Genomic DNA, 16,060 nt, shown 5'->3' on the forward strand with positions numbered 1-16,060 from the left:
TGATGAAAGACAAGATTATTCTGTTTTACATTTTATTTCATGTTAGAACTCTATATTTCACATCCCTTGTATATCTTTCCATATTGCTAAAGAAAAGTTACATGTCTTAAGCTTTGGATGAGGGTGGAGATTCTGAGGACTTTTTTTTTACATTAGAGCTGATGTCCAAAATGGAAAAAGTATTTTATTATCTTTAATGGTTACATCTGAGTGCCTGTTGGTGGGATGAATTGTGCAACTTTCCTACTGCTGTATGTATATTATGGAAATATGCTGCTTGGTTGGACTGTTCATGTAAGAACTTGATTTGCACAACTGATGTCAATTTTCTTCTGTGGGTTGTTGGTTTTTTTCTGAGTGGGATCAGGTCCTGAAGGGTTCACCTGTGCAACAAAGGCTGTACAGGTTAGCCCACTGTGGTTACACACTGTTCTTGAAGCACTTCAGTGCGCTTTGTAATCTTATCTGGCTTTCAACATTTTCAAGTAGTGTTGCAGAGAAACTGAAATTTATTCTCTTACCTCACTTGAATGTCTTAAGTTTGTGATTTTCATATGTAGAACCAATCCAATTCTGAATTGTCATGAACCAATCTCTTTTTAACTGCTATTTAAGTCCTAAAAACACCTAAATTTGAAAAGAAGTCTTTTTTTCACAAGCTGACTGATCATTCTAATAAATCTATCTTTTTTTTTTAAATTTTTATTTCAGATTTTATTAAACAGAGAAGAGCAGGACTGAATGAATTCATTCAAAATTTAGTTAGACAGCCAGAGCTATGCAACCAGTAAGTAGCTTCATTTCTGGTTTATAAGGACTATTTAAAAGACACGAGATGTAAAATACAGAATTGCAAATAAAGTGTTTTACCTATTCAGTGTTCTTCAGTGTAACAAATAAACTTTAATATGGCCATTCATTCCTTCAGGAAGAATCTACAGACTGAGGAACAATACGAAAATGTTTTTGGTTTCTGTAAACTGATCTACAAATAAACTTGCAGACAATTAACTGATCTGAATTCAGGGGGTGCAGATTTCAGTGTAAACTCTACTGTAGGGCATGTGTTTTGCCAATGGCTGTACTGTTTGAGAACTCTGCTGTCACTTGCTACTGCCTTGCTGGGAGTAAGTCACTGCCTCGTGTGTGTACTCTAGAACTTTTTTAAAGTATGTTAACCAGATGGCTTGCTTAGCTTGTGTAGGTGGTCTGGGATAACCAAGCTGACCTGCCTAAAGCAAATGAATAAGCTTGCACATAAACTGTTCTGTTAGAACTGCAGGTGTGTTAACCTCCATCAGTGGGACAGTGATGAATGAGAGATAGTGATATGCTAGAGTCAGCTCCAGTTACATCTGGAGAATAGCACTTCTGGGTGTGAACTGATTTGGGGGGTAAACTGCATTGTTCTTTCAATTTAAATCTATACCTAATCAGTTTAAATTAAATCCATGCAGCTTTGTATCTTGCTTGAACTTGTGAAATGGTAAAGCTCTATCTTTGGCTTTAGTGTTGAGTAAATGTCTTTAATACACAGGCTTTGTTTAATTAGCCTATCTGTACAACTTGTGAAACTGATCATTTCCCACAGGAAAAAAAGCCTCTTATCTGACTATTGCTGTAGTTTGCAGTGTGCAGTCAAATTATTTTTCTTTTTTTTTTTTTTCCAACAAATGAACTATTTAATGTCCTAATAACCTGAAATACGTACTTCCTTTCTTTTTTTTTTTTTTGTAAAAAAGGAGCATTTTATATATACTTCCTTGTTATAAGTGGAAAAAGTTTAGAAACAAAAGTCTTTACGGTGCAGTAATTTTCCATTAGAACAAATACTGTGAAGTTTGCAGTTGTAGTAGTGTTCTTCTCTGGGAAAGAATAGAAAGCACTTAAAATAACTAATTATTGAAAGCTAATCTGTTTTGTTACATTAGGAAAGGACACTGGTTTTATGTCGCACAATCTCCTCCCCTGTTTAGTTGTCAGTATGGCCAAGTACTAAATACTCTGTCTCAAAACATACTGTATTTGTTCTCCAATGGTAAAATGGTACTTTTTAAATGCATATCACAAAATCATGTGCTTAAAAAAAAAAAGCCAAACCTCAAATTAACTTGCTGCCTTAAATTTTTGTGAGCTTTTAAAATTGTTTGACGCTAAAATGCTTCTGTAGCTGAATCTATTCTTTAATGTGGCACTTAGCATGTCAGATACATTAGAACTAACTTAAGTATTAAGAAATAGGTCTTACAAAGCGTTTTAGTGCTGTTGAGTGTGTTAAATATAATAAAAAGCTTATTAGGCAAAGTCCTACAATGAAAACAAAATAGAGACTGAAGTTTGTCTTGTACTGTTCTCTTCCTCCCCACCCTTAAAGTAACAGTGATTTATATGGGAGAAAAAGGAAGCCTTTAATTCACAGTCTAAAGTAATTTCTATGGTGTTTTTCTTTTAATAACTGCAAGGTACTTTGTTTTTCTGGAGTGATCTTTTACTTTTTGCAGTGCTCCATTGCAACAAATCATGTTGATAATTACATAATCTGTCACCTTTTCTGTATGCCACTGAATGTTTGGTATAATGTTATTATACCAAAATTTCATGACCTTAGTTGTTTGGTTTTGATTGTAAAACCTGCTAGAAACTACTCAAGGAATATGTGATGATGGAGCCTTTGCAAATAGTCCACATCCTTGCTTTCTTAGACTGTTTTGCTTTAATATGTTAACTAAAGTTGATACTATGTAAAATAACTTGCATAAAGCTAGTAATGTACAAGGAAGACTCAGAGGGTTATGCATTCTCACAGAACTTGAAGTCCACCTTCCGCTGTATCTTTTAAGTATTAAAACCAGTCTTGGGATGTCCTATTTTTAAGTCCTACCTAGGAAAACTCTTTCACTAAAAGCTTAAGGATGTTTCATGATGATGTCCTCATTTCTGGATGGAAACACACCTGAACATCTGAATTGAAAAGCATAAATGTCAGATTCAGTATGTCGAAGATGGTAATATATACATCATTCTTGGAAACATACAGCACCATGTTTGTCTTTTTTTTTTTTTTTTTTTCCTCCTTCAGTGGACTTTGCTCTTGGGTCTGACATGTTTGTTGAATACTGTATCAAAGCCAAATCTTTCTGCTCAATAATAAACCCAAGAAAAACCTAAAACATGTTAGAGTGACTGGAGAGACCCTGTAATGGTCGATAAGGATTTTTCTGCAATCACTGTCAAGTGAAATATGGGGTGAGATGGATCATTGGCTTAGGCAAAATTGGGAATTAAGTGCACTAGCTTCAAGCTGCATTTACTCAGCTGACTGTATTTGATAGAAAACTTGATCTCACAGATAGAATGCAAGTGTTGCAAAAAAAAAAAATATGTCAGAAGGAATGGAGATGTGATAATGTATCCCCCTTTGACTGATGTCTTGAACAGGAGTTGGGAGTTTATTATTTGTGAGCACTGTGAGGCCCCCTAAATCACTGAACAGCTATTAAAATTGGGCTGCTCACCTCCTCAAATATAGGTCTTCACTAAAAAATTAATGCATTTAATTGACTATCAGAACATATTCAAAGAAAATCTGCTTGAATCCAGATGTATAATAGAGAATGCATTAAAGATGTAACAGTTATTTTTAAATAGTCTAAAGTAGCTACTTAATGAAAATGAGAACATTTGCATAACTCATTTGCAGTAACTCATTTGAAGAATGACAATACCCTGCAACCTCTGTAGGGAAATGAGTTATCAGTTCTTTAAGTGAGAAGCGGGGGTCTGCATTTGTTCCCTAGAAGAGAATCAGAGTGACTAGATTTTTCTGGCTTCAGAATCTGATGAAAATAAAAATGAATGTGAAACTCCTGGATTGTAAGATCTTGTAGTCCATGTTGGGGAAGGCAAACCTTGTATTACCTTAGTTGTACAGTAACATTTTAAAATAGCACATTGTGGCTTTTGACCCTTTGCTTTCTGTAAGAAAGATTAGAAGTGTTTTGGTTTTTTAAAGTGTGTGGAGAAGGAGGAGGAGGAGCTAGGCACCATTATTTAAATAAGGGTGTCTTAAATGTTAATAAGGTTGTCACTGGCAATTAATTTTTCCATTTTGCTTCAAGATTTGTGTGACTTTTGGGGCTCATTCCAACTTGTGGATGCATCCAAAATTTTTGTGTGGCTTCATATGTTTCTGCAGAAATGCTAATGCAGAATGAGTATCAGAGAAGGAATGGTATTTAGGTGGAACTTGACACCCCTTTGTGGATTTCAGAGATAATCCATAAACTAAATCTATCCAGTCCATCATAAAAATCCAGACAAAACCAACTTTTGCTAGTAGTATATGTACAAGGTATATTGAGCATCCCTTTTTAAACTGTTTTCTTGATCCTTTTAATTTCATATGTGAAGTTATTTTAGGAATAGTTTCAGTGTATTTTAAAATACATTGAGTTAATACATGCAGGCTAATACAGCATAGAAGTCCTATCAATCTGTGTAGTATTTTGCATAACATGCTGTGATTTTGCCTTAGAAATTGGTACATCAAACTTTTTAATCACTGTCTCTCTGCAGTATTTTTAAAATTACAAATGTGAACAATGTAGCATTGATCAGTTACATTTCTGGCTGCTGTGTATTGCAGAGCAACTGTACAGCAGCCTTTTACTTACCTTTTCCTGCTGTGAATTCAGTCAGGGACAAAGTTACTATAGTAACTATTTGAGATGTATTACAACATGCTCTATTTAATCAACCAGTTGTCCAGAAAAATTAATGCTGAAAGGTAATTAAGGTCTGGTTCTGTTCTGACTGGTAAAAAGCATTAACCATAACTTCTTATCCTTGATTTTATGATATCCAGAGATTCTGAAATTTGAATTGTTACATCATGAGCCTATATTGTTACAGTATTCAAACCACAGTGATATTTGTGTTCCTGGGACAGGAAATATATCAGAATTTGAAGTTCATATAAGATGGGAAGAAAAACTGAAATGGTGGGAAATTATGTGAGCAGTCTTGTTGCTGTACTTTAAACCTGAAAGGCTGAAGGTAACTGAAACAGATTTCAAACATGGTTTAGAAATACAGAATGTAAGCGATGGAGTCTGGGAGCCTCAGATAGCACAGGACATAAATTAGGTTCAGTAATGCTAATATGAAATGCAGGAGCTAGAGAAATGTCAGAAACAGCTCATCTCTTCTGATCCTCACTTTACAGAAGTGTGGAGGGTGAAATAGATTGAAAATAGCAAAGTAAGTGTATCTGCTTCTTGTATAAAACTACACTATTTTTTATATATACTGGGAATAAGATAAAAGAGCAGCTCTGTAGTAAGTTAGTTCTTTTATTGTACTGAACTGCTTATGCAGAGTTTCTTGTTGGTGGCTGCCCCGAGACCTTCTCAAAGAACTTTATCTCTGAAATATAGGTAAGATTTGTTCCTCGATGAGTAGGCTGCCTTTTAGTGAACTGAAGGAACTTACAAGATTCAGGTCATCTCTTCAAGTGGTATAGGCTATACATGATTACCCATTTGTTTAGGAATTAATTTTTCGTCACTTGTATTACATTATTCTTTACTCACTCATTGTACTGCAGCTAAGAAAGACATTACATTCTTTTGAACTTACTGTTGGGTAAGCCTTACTTCTTGGGAGTGGGATCTTGGAATTTTCTTACTATCCTAGTCCTTCTCCCCAAGTCCTCAGCAAGACAGAAGCTAGAAACTGATGCTGAGGTTAAAATGCCAATCTGTAGGTACTGTGGGAAGCCTGTAGTCTCTCTTGCTGGTTCCTACATTTGTGTCCTGCACCTGACTGGAAGGATTTCTTAATGTTGCCTTGTCAGTGCCCAACCAGAATGCATTTGGAATATGAAATTGCCATCTCCCATTTTAAAGTGAATGGGAACAGGAACGTTACTACCACATATCTCTTGAGACAGGCATCTCTCTTTGGGATACAGACTACATATTTCATTCTGTAGTGTGTTGGACTGTTTCATTAATTTTAGAAAACTAAAAATGGCTTTAAACTCTTCAGTTTTTTGAAAGTAAGTTGGTTTCTTGGTGGTTGCTAGCCAGTTAGAACTCATGCTTGCTTCTAATAATTACTTTCTAATGCAGTTCTGCAGAGCATTTCTTTATGAAGTCTTCAAATACATACACTATAACATGTCAGGTTTTTGCAAGTGGAGAATTTTATCTATGTCTAACGCATTCAGCAGTTGAATTATGTTGCTATAAAAATAATTTCTTGTACACAGTCCTTAATTACCAGAACTTAAATATAAAACTTCATGATGAGCAACTCCTCTGTACGCTGCTGTTTAATCCTATGCTTCCTGTGGTTATGGCTGAAAATTGTGTGGATTGTCAGTGTGCTAATGAAATTAACTCTGGTTCTAGCCCAGATGTCAGAGCATTTCTTCAGATGGATAACCCAAAACACCAGTCGGATCCATCCGAAGATGAAGATGAAAGGAGCAGTCGGAAGGTAATAAAACAGAAGTAGAACAGTCTTCTAAACTTTAGCTACTTGAGGGCAACCTTAGGTGTATTACTTAATGAAAATTACTGGTTGGCTTCACAATAAATCCCTTCCATGCTCTTGAGAACAAATCTGTTTCACTGGGAGCTGCAAGATATTTTTCTGTGACATGTGAACAGCATAGAGGGGTAAAAATGATTGCTGGCTTTGTTTTGCTGTTTCCCTGCTTGCTATATGGGTTAAAGAAACACAGCTTTAGTCATAAGCTTAGCTGTCACAGTTTTTGCAGTCTCTTCAAAGATTCTTGCTAAGAACATCTGACAAGGACTAGGGGAGATTGAATGTTTAATTGTCTTTTTTGTTTGCTTGTGTGTTGTTTTTTTTAGAGGGGGAAAAATATAATGCAGGGGGAAAAAATGCAGTCTTTCTAGAAGTCACTAGGGAGCCAGGATGGATTTGATTTCATTTCACATACAAAACTGTGTGAGGTCTGAAGCCTCTTTTGTCACAAAAGCGACTATATGGCTAGATAGATTCTCTGCGAATTAGTTTACAGCCTCCAGAAACAGTGCTGTTTGAAAAAAGGAGTATTTCTAGGAAGGCAGAAGGGACATATTTAAGCTTGTTTTCTCTGTGGTTTACCTCTTAGCATACAGATGTGATCTTAGTACTTCTCTTCTTATTCAGCCCCTGTTAAAGATGTAAGAGTTCTCATTTTGGTCTGTGTGTGATCCACAGCAGATTTAGTGTTTTCTGAAAGTTTCACTTCCAGAGATGCCAGCCTGCTGCTTTTTTTTTTTTTTTAAAGTGTTTGACAGCACTATGAGCACACAGCAGAATTCTAATTTCAAATACCGGTTTCCTCCTCCTTTGAAAGGTATTTTAAGTAATGTGATGTGATCTAAACCTGTGGAAAATTAATGATGTGTCAAGGCACAACAGATACAAAATAGGAAAAGAGCTAATACATGGACCATTCTTTTTGATAGAAGATTCACCTTCTCATAGTTACTGTAAATGATGAAGCTGAACAATAAGAAAGAAAAACAAGCCTTCAGAATTTTTATACAGTAGCTTTTCCAAAACCGTCCAGTACTACTGTGTGATTGGCTCTTATTAGTGAATAGTAGCATCCATCACTGCTGTCAGGGCATTCTCTGCTTCTGTAGGAGCACTGGTTTTGTGATGCTGCTAGCCTGTCTGTCCCCACGTAACTTGTATTTGAATGCAGTTTATCCTTCTCTGATAGTCCAAAACCACAATGAGGGTATAAATACTGCTTTTTTTAATCAAAACCAAAATGAAGAAAATTACCTAAATGACAGTGGCTTCCTCCTCTCATTGTGATTTATAAATTCTGTCTGGGTGTGTACTGGTGAGATTCATTATTTCTGGAATTGAGTTAGTTAACCTTTAATGTCAGGATAGAAACGGTTGGTAGGGGCAGAGAGAATGTTCACTTCTGGGTTTTTTTTAAAGCACTTTGTCTTTTATTAATTACTCTTGCATAAACAGTGTGGGTTTAAAATTATTTTATTGGTAAGATTTTTGAAAATTAAAATAATAAAAGGTAGAAAAAATATTCCTAGGGCAAATAAAGAAAGGGTAAGTTCTGGATGAGGAACAAGTTGGTTGTTGAAATGATCTTGAATTTTTATTGCTAATCTTGTCCTCTGTGTCTGGACACAATTATTTTATTACCTTCATCCTTGAATGTGATGTGTATAGAAATAATCTGTGACAAGGTGATGCTGGTTAGATATTTCAGCTCACAAAGTTCCCAATTTGGATGTTAGATCTCTCTAAAAATTTAAGGTAACAAGTGTAAAGGTATGGTTTGAGCAAATTATTAGAGTATTTTGAAATTAATATTGGTTGAAATATAAGAGAGAATTTTTTTTAAAAAGTATTAAAAATAAACCTCTTTGTCTCTCCCAACAGTTAAACTCTACCTCACAGAATATCAACTTGGGACCATCTGGAAATCCTCAGTAGGTTTCAATTAAATTGAATTAAAATATAATCAATTTAATTAAAAAAAAAAAATTTAATGTAATTTTATTTAAATTAATTTTTAAACCTGAAAAGTTAGACCAAGTGTAATTGTTAATAGTATGAAAAGTTCTTTGGATGTAAGCCTTTATTTGTTGATTTGCAGTGCTCCAGAGCAAGCAAAACACTGAATCCTGTGCTAAATAATAATTTAAAAACTTTTTTTCTTCTTCACCTTCAGATTTTGTTAGTTTGCTGTCCTTTTATTTAAGGATGCTATAGCAAAGATGACCTCTCTGTCTTGGGAGTGGTCTCACAACTGTTAGGAATGTGTGTACACGTTCTGAAAACAAGTTTGTTTTAATTCATGGCAAAAGAGCAGCTTGCCTTGTTGATACTACAAACCTAGTTACTGCAGTCATAACTTGCTTCTGTGTTTGGTGTCTTCTGTAGAGTTTCTGTTCTCAGTTCTGTGTGAATCTGTACTTTTCTCATCTAGGAGATGACTGCTATTTTGGTTTTGCTTTCCTCACAAACTTAGTCTGGGCTAACAGGAGGAAATGCTTAATAGATTGCAGTAAGAAATTTTAAGACTACTTCCCTTCAGGGGCAGTAAGTGGAGAGGTGTATGGTGATGTAACTTGTTTTGAAATTTGAAAACATGCATAATTGTTTTGCTGACAAAAATATCTCTGAATTGTATTTAGGAAAAAAGTTAAGGGAATCCTGGGAAAAACTGAAAGGAATGGTGATGTGGGAAGTGGAAAAACTTGTGAGTGAATTCATATGTACCCATGCAGAAGAGGAAGGTGTTGGGGCCTCTCCTCCCTCTCGCTGTAGTTTAAAATGAGGGAGGAATGGATGGAGGGAAGGATGGGATAAGCAAAGAGGATAGATAACAAACTTTGTCTTTCCTTCCTTCCCTCATGTAAGTTTGAGAATCATTTGGCCCCTTGGAAATAAGAACTAAGCTCCAGGAAAAGTCTTGGAGAAATGAAGACTTAAAAATTACAAGAAACTATGGAGAATAAAAGAACAGTCTTGCTCCTCCTTTAGATCTTAAACTTATAAACTCCAAGGATGCAACTTGAACGTTTTCCCTGGAGAAAAATGGAATTGCAAAATGAAGAGGAGTTGTCTCTGAGGGAAGGTTTGTAGAAGTCTAGGTGTGGGGTGGAATGAAGAATAAAGGAGGGTGCTAACAGACTGTTCTTCTTGCATTACAACTGCAGTGCTACACTAGACTGCTGTACAGCTATAAAGCTTATAATTTCTACCTGGATGACTTGTCTCCTTCCTAAATATCTTTCAGTGCTAAACCAACAGACTTTGATTTCCTGAAAGTTATTGGAAAAGGCAGCTTTGGCAAGGTGAGCTTTCTTACTACTGTGTCTTATCCTGGTGCAGGGATGCTAGCTGGTGCCTTGTGCATAGTGACTGTTGGCTAGAGACTTGCCCAGAGGTTTTAGAAGTGGTATCGGTCTGAGGTGGCTTATGAACTGTAATATTGGATCCCTGTGCTGCTGCTTCATGGCCCTGCCATTTTCCCCCTGGTATAGCAGCTGTTGGCTGCCTCAGTCACTTGTTGGGAGTAACAAAAGGGAACATTTCCCTTTCTCGTTAAGAGCAATAGGGATCCTCTCTTTCCCCCAGAGAGGAAGGGAGGTACGCCTGTGCTCATGCAGCAGCTGCAGTACAAATCATTCATTTCTTTGTTGGCATGGACTGTTTCGTCAAACCCCTAATGCTGTGGAGCAGCGTGAGCAACAGCCTGTTGAAAAGTGACTTAAATATTGATATTCTACAAAGACACAACAGAGTCTCTCTTCAAGTCTTTGTTTTTGGGTTGTTTTTCAAATTGTTGTTTTTCATTAAATTAACTTTAAAACTTACAAAACCAGCTGAAACTGATCTTGATAGTGATTCAGCAGGTCATAGAAAAGAAATAATATAATTCAGTCTTTCGTGATACCACTGTCATGACAGATATTTACTGAACTGTAAGCTCGCTTTATTGGTGATTGTATTGCTGTTGACTGTATTAGAAGCAAAGAAACTGTACTGTGGAAAAAATAGCATAAATACTTTCCAGTTATGTTGAAATTATGAAATTGTTACAAATAGAACATAAACTACAACTAATGACATTTCTTCATTTGTTTTGAATTTCACAGGTTCTTCTTGCAAAACGAAAACTGGATGGGAAATACTATGCTGTCAAAGTGCTGCAGAAAAAAATTGTTCTTAATAGGAAAGAGGTAAAGAGAAATATTCTTTCTCCACCTACCTCCTGCCCTTTTCCCCTGAATTACAAAATCATTCCTGTTTACATATTGATCTCTTACTTCCTTGCAGCAAAAACATATTATGGCTGAACGCAATGTGCTTTTGAAAAATGTGAAACATCCATTTTTGGTTGGATTACATTACTCATTCCAAACAACAGAAAAGCTTTACTTTGTCCTGGATTTTGTTAATGGAGGAGAGGTATGTGGTTGTTGTGTTTGGATTTGTGTCTCTCTGTTTTGCTAAATCTAGGTGGGAGGAACAAAATGATTCTTTACAATGGGCTGTGATCAGCATTCTCCCAATTTTGAAAATACTATTATTACCTGCTGTTACTACAGACTTCTGTAGCTATATGGACCCTGTTCCTCTTCTTAGTGACAACTTTAATCCCAAACTTATTCAAAGTTGTCAGACACAAATACGGTACTTTACAGTTAGATAAATTTACCTTTATTACAAATTAATCTTCTGTTGACATTTTTCACCATGTGAAACTGTCTTTTCCTCTTGCATCTGCATTAGCTGAGATGCTGGTATTTCGAAAGCTGAAGGAAGGAAACTGTCAACTGAATTTACTACATTGATAATATTGGGAACCTTGGGATTATTCTGTCGTTTTGCATGGTCTAATTACTTATTGCCAAATAGCGTTATCCTCAGGTTCTTTTCCTTGAAGCAATGCTACTGAATCTGAAAAGCCATTAAATAACTTAGGGGAAAACTCATGAAAGAAATGGAGAAAGTCTGTATATGTCTAAAAAAGATGTTCTTGAGCAGTTTGTCTTCAGCTAGGGACCTGTTGCTTTTTAAAGTACCCAGTACTTCCAGGAGTGCTCAAGAAACTCATGTATGAACTGGTTCAATAGCCAGTACACATGGGAAGGTTATAAAATGTTGCTTCTGTTCCTTCAGCAGGTTTTGTGTAAAATCAAGGGTCTTGTAGACTAATAATACTTGGACCTATCTAGGAAATTAGTTGTGACTGAAGAAAAGAGTGTAATGAAAAATTATTGTCTGAATGGAACTATCCAACTTACATGCTTTAAAGAAGAGCTGTATGTCTTGTCACTTGCTGTGTTTCAATTTGGTAATTTATTGATGTAAAAAGGTAGGCATTTAAGGTCTTATCAAAAGAAGGTTGAGCAGAACAGGGAAGAAGAATGAGACAGGATACTGTTGTAGGTGATAAAACTCTGGTAGCTGAAAGAGCACAGGAGAAGGGGTAGAATTGAAATTGTTTTGGCATACCTCAAGGTTACCCATTATGTTGCTGCAGCTGGATGAGATCTGCACTAGGGTATACATTAGTTCATATTCATGTGGCCTGCTATGAGTATTTACAGTGCTCCTAGAGCCCCTTTAGGTGTCAGAGTTGGGGCAAGACGGGCCTTTCTCTTGTCTAATGTACTGTTATCTGATGTAGACTCTATTAGCAAACTCCTGGTTTGCTCTACTCTGAATTCCTGGCCACAACTTAGTTTGGCATTCTTTCAGGCAAACAAAAATACAATTCAAAACAGCTTTCAGATTTGAATGAAGTACTTGGAAAACTGATGTCTTTTTATTTTTTCCCAAACTTTGTAGGCGGAAAGCAGAAAATTTATGCTTTCTTAAAATCTTTAGAAGTTGAATGGGTAGTATAGTTTAATCTGTATGTTTATGACTTAATCTTCAGCTAGACTTCTGTATCTGCTCAAACTATTTGAAGGCAGACAGCTCTTTGTAGTGGAGAGAATTTGTGGATCAGCTTGGAATATCCATCTTCCAAAGGGATCTACATCTAGGTGATTTCAGAACACAGTTCTGTAGATACTTATATACAAAACTTTGAATATGAGCATAAACAGAAATGGAAGATTACTTATTTGACACCAGGTTATATTCTGTTAGGAGGCTATCTTGTGTGATTTAATCTTGCCAACTTCTGTTCACAGCTTAGTGGTTTACCTCCTTTTGACTAGTCTTGGATTTAGGGGAATGTCCTTATGTGTTTTGAGTTACCTATCCATTTGTGAGCTACAAAAAAGAAAGGAAAAGAGTAAATGAATGACAAAGTCATGCAGGAAAACCAATTTTATTTCATTTTACACTTAAAAAAAAAAAAGTGGACAGCTAAATAAAATTACTTTTCACTGTTAAAATTACATGTTATTAACCTGATCTTTTTGTGTATAATGTTCTTATTTACTATTTGCATATTTACAGCTGTTCTTTCACTTACAAAGAGAACGTTCCTTTCCTGAGCACAGAGCCAGATTTTATGCTGCTGAAATAGCCAGTGCACTGGGCTACTTACACTCCATAAATATAGTGTACAGGTAAGTTTCTGAAATGTATCCTTGTCCTGCAGAAGTTCAAAATAGGAGAAGTTACTGAATAAAAAACACTCCATGAAATCATCTTACAGGAAACCTGAACATAACCATTTCAACAAAATTTGAAACTTTCAGCTGAAGAATAAAAATCCTTGCCTCTGAAGCTCTTGTGCCAGTGACTGCTGTTTTGAATTAATTTTTTTCTTTTTTTTTTTAAATAGGGATTTAAAACCAGAAAACATTCTCCTAGATTCATTAGTAAGTATGCAACATAATTTTTGGATTTCTATGTCCTCTCACAAAATTGACTTGGGTGTACCCACATGTTGAGCATGTTCTGTTTTTAAAATACCACTCTTTCTTAAACAGGGTCATGTTGTGTTGACAGACTTTGGACTTTGTAAAGAAGGGATTGCAAGTTCTGATACCACTGCAACTTTTTGTGGGACACCAGAAGTATGTTGACAATTTTTGTGGCTTTTTGGCTAGTAATCTGTGCCTGTTGACTATTACTAATACTTGTGTAACTGGAAGATCAAATACTCTGTTTTGTACTGCTGGAGATTTGCATTCTTTTAACAAGCTCTTCCATGAAACCAAACGAAAGACAAGCTTCCTGCAGATCTCTGTCCTTTTTACTACTATGCAGTGTCTCCTGCTTACTACCCACATCCCTATAGCTCACTTCTTCCTTTTTCTAAGCATTTTCAAACATTGCTTCCTTCCATGTCTCCTAACCACTGGCTAGACACAGGACAGTTTGCTTGTGTAACAGCTGCAGCAGATTTGCCAATACGAATCCTGCCACTGATTTTTAGTAAGTTTATAGGTACTTAATATCTGAGTCTTAAGCAAATTTTGCTTATGCATGAAACTCTGAACTTGCTGACCAAGTTTATTAAACTCTGTTGTCTTTTTCACTGAGAAAACTTAGAATCTGGAAGTCTTGAACACATGAGGGATTCACTAAAATACCAGGATTAGTGGCTTTGATAATTTTGATTAACATACTTTAGATTACAGAAAAAGCCTTTGAAGGCAATGAAGGATGAGTGAGGAGCATTTAGCTGAAACATTTGAACTCAAAAAAAAAAAAGGCAGGTGGCACCAAGTGACAACTTATCCTAGTTGTGATCAGAGTAGGAGTCCATAAAGCTGAGTGGTAAATGTAAGCTGAAACAATATTTGGTTTAATATTTTTGGAATGTTCAAAGGACAATATATAGAACACTGGTAACTCTGCATCTGTTTGAGAAAATCTGTGGGTTTTTTTCTCATGTTCAGAGGCTTAGTCTTCACACTTAACCTTGGACTTGCATGAATTGCAACATAAGAGGATGCTAATGCTGTTGCTTCATATGAGTTCTTAAAAGTATCAAGACTCTTAAAAATATCAAGACTAAACAAAGCAGTTTAAACAAAGTATTAGCCTTTCTAATCCAAGATGTAGATTCAGATCTTTCATAATCCTGCTAAAAGTGTAATGAACTTCTCAGTGTTTTTAAACACTTGAGTTGAATGACTCGGTGAATTCCAACACCTAAAAAGCTCATAGGATGTTGTGAACGATTAAAAAAGCTTAAGTAGTTGAGTTCAAAACACTTCATGCTTTTACAGGGTCATCTATAGTCAAATGAGTTACAGGGCACTGACACATAGAGGAAATTTGAGAATACTGATCAAATTAAACTGAGTTTCAGTCTGTGCCTTGTCTGACAATGCTATTGTCTTTAAATTAAATTTCAGAATTTGGGTACTAGAATGATAGAAGTGAGCATCCTCTTGTTTTGAGAGGTTAGAAACTATGTGCAGTAGATGAGGACTGAGATGATGATGATCCAGCCACAGTGATTTTATATTACATATTGACAAAGAATGGTCTCATGAAGTGGCTGTCTTTGTGCTGCAGCGTTAGTAAGCTCTGAGATGCTGAGTAGATTTCTTTCAAAGCAGATGGAAACCAGTTAGCACTGTCATTCAGCATTTGATGGTATCCAGTGTTTATCACAATTAAATGATACCTATTTGACAAGAATCCCTAATTTAGCAACTCACAACTCATGCCCTCATTGAGATTTACAGTGAAACTTAGTATAGGTCATGCAGTTTCTCCATAACAGTAGATTTGAGGCAGAATTAGTATCTTCTTATTTCATTTTTATGCACTGGATGGAGAACATAGAGGCTTAAGATGGCAGAATAGGCATGGCTAGTAGCTGGCTTGCCTCTGCAACAGTGCAGCAACCTATCTGAAATGTAAAATAAGCTTCATAATAGCAGTGCCAAAGTAGTTTGGCAAAACAGTAGTGTGTGGGAGGTATTGTTTCAGTTGTGAAAACAGGTGTCCTACTTGCTAAATGACCAGATGGTGCAGAAATATTTGCCACGTTTGTTGAAGGACAAGATAATACTTAGCAGTCTTAAAATTGCTATGAAGCAACTTTTCCTGAAGGTGTTTACTGTGATGTGACTAAAACCTAGGTTTTATTCTTGCTAGCCTAATGCTCTAAAATACTTTATTTATTTTTTTATTTTAGTATCTTGCACCAGAAGTCATTAAAAAGCAGCCCTATGACAACACAGTAGACTGGTGGTGCCTTGGTGCAGTTCTTTATGAAATGCTTTATGGGCTGGTATGTACTTAATATGGGGGGGGTAGGGGTTGCTTCCCTCCTCTCTCCCCCTTTGTGTGAAATAACCCTGGAGTGTTGTTAAAGATGGTAACTTTTGCAAAATATTGAAATACTCCACTTAAATGGATGAACAGTTTGTCTTATATGTAACATAGCACCTGTTTTTCTGTTTTCGGATTTTGTGTTGCCTCTTGATGTCTAAAATTTTGCTTTCCAGTGAACTGCTGGACATCAGTTCTGATGAAGACAAGTAGTCATCCCTTTGAGGGAATATGGAAGCAAACTGAATCAACAGCGATAACATCCAATTAAAAAAAAAAAAAAAAAAAAAAAAAA

General features: G+C 35.9%; 1 protein-coding gene across 1 annotated transcript in view; it reads left to right on the plus strand.

Moving 5' to 3' along the window:
• The window catches only part of LOC113476140 (serine/threonine-protein kinase Sgk3), a 30,923-nt gene that overhangs the window by 12,465 nt on the left and 2,398 nt on the right, over positions 1-16,060 (plus strand). Inside the window, exons 5-14 of the mRNA XM_026841471.1 lie at positions 712-787; positions 6,414-6,501; positions 8,437-8,486; positions 9,800-9,857; positions 10,662-10,745; positions 10,843-10,974; positions 12,982-13,094; positions 13,313-13,349; positions 13,461-13,547; positions 15,629-15,733. Coding sequence (XP_026697272.1) covers positions 712-787; positions 6,414-6,501; positions 8,437-8,486; positions 9,800-9,857; positions 10,662-10,745; positions 10,843-10,974; positions 12,982-13,094; positions 13,313-13,349; positions 13,461-13,547; positions 15,629-15,733 — 830 coding nt within the window. The remainder of the gene's footprint in view (positions 1-711; positions 788-6,413; positions 6,502-8,436; positions 8,487-9,799; positions 9,858-10,661; positions 10,746-10,842; positions 10,975-12,981; positions 13,095-13,312; positions 13,350-13,460; positions 13,548-15,628; positions 15,734-16,060) is intronic.

This window comes from Athene cunicularia, assembly GCF_003259725.1.
Source record: "Athene cunicularia isolate RWA chromosome 2 unlocalized genomic scaffold, athCun1 chr2_part1, whole genome shotgun sequence".
In the NCBI taxonomy this organism is placed as follows: domain Eukaryota; kingdom Metazoa; phylum Chordata; class Aves; order Strigiformes; family Strigidae; genus Athene; species Athene cunicularia.